Source organism: Dryas octopetala, chromosome 3, assembly GCF_963921425.1.
Source record: "Dryas octopetala chromosome 3, drDryOcto1.1, whole genome shotgun sequence".
NCBI lineage: Eukaryota > Viridiplantae > Streptophyta > Magnoliopsida > Rosales > Rosaceae > Dryas > Dryas octopetala.
Window position 1 is genome coordinate 16,745,385 of NC_141368.1, and position 7,766 is coordinate 16,753,150.

General features: G+C 44.6%; 1 protein-coding gene across 1 annotated transcript; it reads right to left on the minus strand.

Moving 5' to 3' along the window:
• Positions 1-329: 329 nt before the first annotated feature.
• On the minus strand, positions 330-2,802 carry LOC147291411 (uncharacterized). Its single transcript, XM_086235940.1, has 3 exons — positions 2,742-2,802; positions 1,818-2,611; positions 330-1,676 (listed from the first exon to the last, which is right to left on the minus strand). Exons 1-3 carry the CDS (start codon positions 2,800-2,802, stop codon positions 330-332), a joined length of 2,202 nt encoding a protein of 733 aa, XP_086092066.1.
• Positions 2,803-7,766: the final 4,964 nt, after the last annotated feature.

Sequence of the window (7,766 nt, forward strand, 5' to 3'; positions counted from 1 at the left end):
ACTTAGTTTCCCTTGAATGTATGTATGATACTGATTTTCCCTTGAATGCATGGTACTTGATTTCCCTTGAATGCACGGTACTGATATGGGTAGGGTCGGATGTCCGATGGCCCGGGTGCCCATACACACAATTAACGCTTTGAATGAAAAGATGTCCGTGGTAGGACTTTCATTGATTAAAGCGATAAGATAGATGAAATTGAAAAAAGTCCCCGGGGGGTACAACATTTGTCTACTTGTAAAAGTAGCGGAGGTGCTCAGCGTGCCAAGGGTGGCCGAGTTCCTTGCCGTTTGTGGCGCGGAGCCTGTATGTGCCCGGACGGACGACCTCAAAGATTTTGTAGGGTGTCTGGGGTAGGGCAGGTGTTGTAGACATAAACAGCCATAGAGGGTATGACCTCTTTTTTCTTCTTGACGGAAGTCATATAGCAGGACCTGGCTGATACTTGGTTGCCTTTGACTACCCCCGTGCCACATGGGGTCGGGAATTTGATCAAAAGCAAGTGAGTGGAGATCATAGCCTTCAGCTGGTTAAGAGCTTGTCGTCCCAGGATGACGTTATAAGCTGTGAGGCAGTCGACCACCAAAAACTGAGTAGTTGTGGTAGCGGATGAAGGATACCGTCCGAGGGTGAGTGGGAGGTAGATCCCGCCAAGAGGGGTGACCATATCGCCCGAAAAGCTAAGTAAAGGAGCAACCGACCGGTCAAGCCTCTCCTGGCCAATCCCAAGAGCTGTGAAGGCTGGGGCGAAGAGGATGTTGGTGGAGCTACCGCAATCGACAAGGATCCGAGCCACATCGAAATTAGCTATAGTGGCCTCAATGACCAAAGGGTCGTCGTGTGGAAAGATTAAATCACGTTCCTCTTCCTCAGCAAAGGAAATGGGCGACCACCCGAGCTTAGGAGTCTTTTTGCCACGGTGAAAGTCTACAGCCATAACGCTGGAGCATTGCTGAGCACTACGGGCGTATTCCTTCCTAGCCCTGTTGGAGTTGCCCGCGAGGGTCGGGCCCCCACATATGGTATTGACCCACCCCCGTCGTTGTCCTTCGGTCTTGGCCTTCTCAGTGGCTTCCTTGTCTACAAAACCATCCAGCTTACCTGCCTGTACCAAAGTTTCTATTGCCTCCTTAAAGGCTCTGCATGCCTCGGTGTCATGGACATGGTCATCATGGTAAAGGCAAAAGAAGTTCTTGTTAGCCCGGTATCGCGTTTGTGGTGGGCGGGGTGGGAGCTTAGGAAGTATGTCCTTCATCTGGGGATACAATTCTGTATAAGTAACAGTGAGAATTGTATAGACTTTGAACCTGGAGGCATAGGATGTCTGATAAGTTTCTTCCCTTCGTTGTCCTCCGCCTCTACCGTCACCAAATTGTTTCTTGGTGAATTTATTGAACTTTTTCCCGGACCCCCCATACTGGTTACCCGAGTAGGGCTTGGGCTGGGGTGGCACTATGATGGCCTGGTCGGTACTTGGGCGATCCATGGTGGGCGGCTTCTTCCCATATGTTTTGAATTCAGCAGTAGCATAGGCAATGGCCTCTTGCATGAGTTCCTTGTAGGTGCGCGGATTGCGGCGGTTGATTTCAAACAAGAAGTCCCCCTCTAGGAGACCACCCTTGAAAGCAGCGAAGGCTACCTTCTCATCACAATCGCGATACCGAGATCGCTCTAGCTGAAATCGGGTGATATATTCCCAAAGGGATTCCCTGCTGCCCTGGCGGACCCGAGTCAGGTCATCCGTGGTGTAAATCCTATCGGTCTGTATGATATACTAGCCTAGGAAGAGCTCTCGGAGCTCGTTGAAACAATCAACCGAGCCCGGAGGAAGTTGGTAGAACCAGTCCCTTGCACTGCCAGAGAGGGTGGAAGGGAAGATTCGACACTTCGTAATGTCATCAGCACCTTTAGATTCCAGAGCAGATCGGAAACTCATGAGATGGTCATATGGGTCTTCCTTCCCTGTGTATGGAGTGATTTTGGGAGGTCGGACGTCCCCAACCGGAGGAGTGGATAGGATGCGAGCTGTGAAAGGTCCATGTAAGTCCCTTGTTTCCAAAGATGGGTGTCCACCATGACTTCCCCCCTCCACTCTCCTCAGGCGCTCACTGATGTCTATGAGAAGTTGTTGGAGTTGGTCTGGTGGAAGAGATCCGCTGTTACCGGAGTCAGCGACTTGCTCACCTGTGAAAGCATCGTCTCCTGCACGGCGTCTAGCCGAGAAAACCTGTTCTTCTCCCCTTCGTCGCTTGGGACGAGGAGCCTGCTCTTCCTCCAAGTCTTGGGGACGTGGGTTGGATTCGCCTCGGTTCGTCCGCTGCTCTTCTCGCCGAGAGCGGTTGTCGTCGAGCAGATGATGACAGTCCCGATAAATGTGGAACTCTTCAGAGCGGGTAGGATGCTCGCCAGATCGAGCCCGGCTGACCGGGTGGACAAGTCTCTTTTGGAAACCTGGGGGTGGGCGGCTACCTTCCCCTGCGTCCAGCTGACGCGAAACATTTTGGTCCCTTCGGGGGGGGGTTATTCCTCTCACCACTCCGGAGAATGGTGTGTTCTTCCCTGTCGTGGGGGTTCCTCCTCTCACCACTCCGAGGAGTGGTATGCTCTTCCCTGTCGCGGAGGAGTCTCTCGTACAGCTGTGTTGTACCCTTTTAGAGGTCGAGCTGTTCCTGGGTTCGTTGGAGCTGAGCCTCCAATCTTTGGATGTATGTCTCCTGATCAGATTCGGCAATCTTCTTGCCTCGCTTGTCACCCAGCGGGGTGTTGTCGACTTGGTCGAGAATAGGACCTCCGTCAGACATTGTGGGGGTCGGAAGCTCAGAAGCTAGGAAGCTCGGAAGCTCTGAAGCTCGGAAGGTTTTTTGCACCTCAACTGAGGGTAGAGAATTTAATGGGGAAAAGTTGTAACTTTCCCACAGACGGCGCCAAACTGTTGATACTCAAAAATGGTAAAGCAGTCAACGTCGGGTCGAACCACGTAGGCCCGTTGACCCACCACCGAGTGGATGACACGTCGAAGTGGGGCAGGAACGAGTAGCTGGGTCCGACTGGTGAGTAATGAGAGAGAATGATATCCAAAGCACCCTGCGCAAGTACACAAAAGTGAGCGGGAAGGACACCGGTGTGGTGCCGGCCAAAGCTCCTCCGACGCTCAAGTTAGTGTTCAGAGAGATCTGAGAGCAGAGTGAGTGAATAGATTGAATCGTCCTTTTGTGACAAGAAGGTACCTCTTTTATAGTACCTTTGGAAGAGTGTCAACCAATCCCGTGATGACACGTGTCCCTTGTGATGACTTGCACTGTAGGAGCGCCACGTGTCACCGGTCTCGAGGATCCGAGTGAGTTGACACGGGTCGGGAGCTCAGGAGGCTTGAGTTTGGGAGGCCGGGGCCTAAGAGGCCGGGGCCCAGGGTGGCGGAGCCTATGAGGCCGGAGCCTAGGAGGTCGTGGCCTGGTAGGTCAGGGGCTAGGAGCCTAAGAAGGGCTTAGTCTTTTGGGCTTATGCCAAAACAGCATGATGTTAAGCCTTATGTGACTTGTCGTTATGCCTAGATGAGTAATCATACGAACAGATTAACACAACACAATTCAATTTAGTTAATGATACGAACTACGACAAACATATAAAGAAAGCTACATTAACAACCAAATACTAAAACGAGTACATAAAATTAACAACAACAACACTCAACAACAAAGAAACGACGATACATAAATGTGTGAAAAAATAAGGTGTGAATGCTCAATTTATAGGACAGTGATGAAATAGCCGTTGAAATTTTTTAGTTAATTTTTCCAATTTTTTATGTATTTTTTAGAGGGAAATGCACCATTGGTTCACTTACTATTGCGGTTTTCCCATGTTAGTTCACAAACTAATTTTCGTCTCATGTTGGTCCACGAATTAATTAAAATGCCTCAAGTTGGTATGATCCGTCAAATATGTGTCAACGTCCATCAAAAACAGATCACGTGATGTACACGTGGATTTTTTGGAGGGCAAATAAGGGTTTTCACACCATAATTGCATCCCCCTTTATTATTATTTTTTCTTCTTTCTCTCCTCTCTCCTCTCTCCCCGGCTCTCTCTTTCCACAACCTCTGCCTTCGCCGTTTTAAAGCCGATCTAGCCAGCAACGTCGAGCCAACAGTGAGAGAACCCTTTATCCTGTCTCTCTTTTCCGGTTGGGTTGGTTTGCCTGAAACCCACCACGGTAACGCATTGGAGAAGTAAACCTGATCGGCTTCTCCGGTGACTTCATCATTTCTGGTAGCTTTGGGACCTTTCACCACCCTTATCTTCTTCGTATCAACGTGGTGAGTCTGATGGTGACCTCCAATTGCCAAGCTGACACTCGAGGCGGCGAATTGACCAGGGAAAGGCCATCGGCTTCCTCCTCCTTTTCTTGCGAAACTAGGGGTGATCTCGAGCCATCAATGATATAATCTCGAGCCATCAATGGTATAATCTTGCTTTTGGGTGGATTAATGAGTGAATTGTGGCAGACAAAGAGGAAAGAGAGATGTGTGAGGAAACAGATGTGCAGAAGCTCTTAACTTCCTTTTGCTTTTGGGTGGATTAATGAGTGAATTGTTGCAGACAAAAAGGAAAAAGAGATGTGTGAGCAAAGAGATGTGCAGAGGTTATGGAGAGAGAGAAAGAGTCGGGGAGATATATGTCTCAAAGAGCTTACTAAAGGAATTCCCTCTGTGTTAGGATGCTTAAGCTTTCTTAAAGAGCTTACCAGCCAATTGATCAGGAATCTGCCCTGTTAGTGCTCGGTATCAAACCTAGTGAATATTCCACTTGATCCAAGCCCCTGCATTCAACCTCTAGGTTTCCATTCTGCTGAGTTTTTTTATTTGGATTTTGGTTATTTTATTTTTTAATATTTTTGTGAAAAACCTGGTATAGTGTGAAAACCCTTATTTGCCCTTCAAAAAACCCACGTGTATATCACATGATTTATTTTTGACAAACATTGACACATATTTGATGGATCGGACCAACTTGGGGCATTTTAATTAATTCGTGGACCAACATGAGATGAAAATTAATTTGTGGACTAACATGGGAAAACCGCAATAGTAAGTAGACCAATGATGCATTTTGCTTTATTTTTTAATATAATTATAACAGTCAATTAATTGGAACTGTTAGATCACCAACATATTTATGAAAATGAAGGCCTAGATTGTGCCACGCATCTGGGCTGGTTTTTTTTCTTTAAAATAAAAAAGGGTAACAGTCGAATAATTAGGACCTTCCAGATGCAACGGTCCTTTAAGCTAGACTGTTAAATCAATATTAATCAAACCTATTTTCTAAACATTAAAAAAAAAAAAAAGTGAATTAAAGGGGACCGTCTAGATGCAACGGGCAATGCATCTGGACCGTGCGTCCTTTTCACGCGCTGGGCGGGCGGTGCTAGGATAGCCACTGACGTGAAACAGTGGTCTGTCGACCACTTTTTGCCTCCCCCTCATTTTATCAAATTGGCCCCCACCTTTTACTCAATTCCTTTAAAAGCCGACATCCCCAATTCTGTGCAAAAAGGCTTCTCAGTCATTTCGCCTCTCCATTTCTCTCTCATCTATGTGTCCAAAAAGTGGTGGGCTTGACTTTTATTGCACTCAGCCTCTATTGCTCTCACTCAGATCCATGCATGGGTTTCACCTATTGCTATCAAATGGGGATCACTCTCAATTTTTCGGCCCACTACAAGAGGGTGAGGGTCATGTAATAGCCATACATGGCTCTCAAATGGGTTTGGCCTTTACCACTGTGGAAAGCCTGAGCATAAGGGGATGCCGATATGTTACCCAAGGCCGGTCCTAGGCAAATAAAAAAAAAAAAGAGATAGAGATCGAGATTCAGATTGTGAAATAGGGAGGGAGAGAGAGAGAGAGAGAGAGAGAGAGAGAGAGAGAGAGAGAGAGAGAGAGAGAGAACCACGTTTATATACAATTAATGCAAATAAAATATTGGTCAGACTTAGTGGAAGCCAGCTGGAACGGTGATTAAAATCACATTGGGCAAAAAGGCTTCTCAGTCATTTCGCCTCTCCATTTCTCTCTCATCTGTGCGTCCAAAAAGTGGTAGGCTCGAGCTTCTATTGCTCTCACTCAGATCCATGCAAGAGAGTAAGTGTAACAGCTATTGCTATCAAATGGGATCACTCTCAATTTTTTGGCCCACTACAAGAGAATGAGTGTAACACCCTGGATTTTTCAATCCTAATGTGTGTTGACATGTGTTTTTTAAATTTATTTTTTACTTAAAAGCTTAAGGTTTCTTAAAGAAAACTTCAGGAAATGGAGTTTCCTTTGTCTTTTGAGTAACGAACTTGTACCATTAGAGGTGTAGAGTTGAGCTCTAATACCCTTAAGTATGATTTTGGTGATTATCAAATTAGAATTAATTTTTGAGAATTTAATTTATTGAAGTTGAATTTTCCTTGATTTTTCTAAAGAATAATTTGTTATTTTGAGGATACAGGAAATTAGTATTAATTACTACAAGTTCATAGGAATTTTTGAAAAATTATTTGGAGTCCCAAGCTATTTTTGGTGAATTTAGGAGTTTGGAGAAATTAGAAAATAGAAAAAGAAATAAATTACAAGAGTTGTTGACTGGGACTGACACGTAACGCGTGGCGCAACACAATTTGTCTGCTTGCGCAGAAAAGGTAGGCGAGCTCACGCTAAGCTCCGAAGGGCGTGTCACACCGAAAGAAGAGATATACCAAAAAGGAAAAAATTTCTCATTGTTTAAAGTTTTGGGAGTGCAAGGAGGAGTCTCTAAGAGTGAAGTTTAGCTTTGGAGGTCTACAACCGGGTAAGTATTTTATTATTTTTAGGTTTTAATTTTAAGATGCATGTTTAGATTAATTAAGTTTGATATTAGTTTGGTGGCAATTGTTAGATACATAAGAACATCCAAATTTTTAGCAATAGCCTCTAACAGCCAGAAAGGCCCCTCTTCGAGGAATAATTTTATAAGAAGGGTTACAAGGGCAAAATTAATAAGAAGAGTGTACCGTATTGATTCTTGAATAAGAGAACACTACACATCATCTTTTATATATTATTAAAAGATAATTAATTAGCTGAAGTCTGAATTAAAGTATTAGTGATCTTCTGGGAAACAATGGCATTTAATTAAAGTCTCATATATTCAATGAAGGTAATGCTGAATCGTATCATAAGCTTACTAATCTTAATGATTTCCTAGCTAGCCTGCTGCAGATTTTGTTCTTAATACTTAATCAATTTGAAAATTAATTTTTTGGGTCAGTGGCATTCTTGAAGTTTGTGGAAAAAAGAGGAGCGAATCACATTCAAATAGCCTTGAAGTGAGAGAAATTATCCCCACGGAAATGTATGCCCAGAGACACTTGCAGACCCTTTACTCAGAAATCTGTAATAGAAAATGACACTGCACTGCAACCTTTATCTAACTCAATACGTACTCCATCACTCACAAAGCACATGAGGCTTTTAGCAGGGACGGAGCCAGGATTTAGAAGTCAGGGGGGCTAAACTAAAAAAACTTCGACGGTACTAGAAAAAAATTTTATTAATAAATAAAAAAGATACATTTACTTAGAGGAGATATAGTGAGCCACACTCCTAAAAATCCATATCTATACAAAAATATAGACTCAAAACCAACAACAAAACAATACAACAAGCAATGCAAATACAAGAGAAAAGAAAATGTGTTTGCTCTTGCTGAAATGAAAATATGCTTGTTGCTGGGAGTG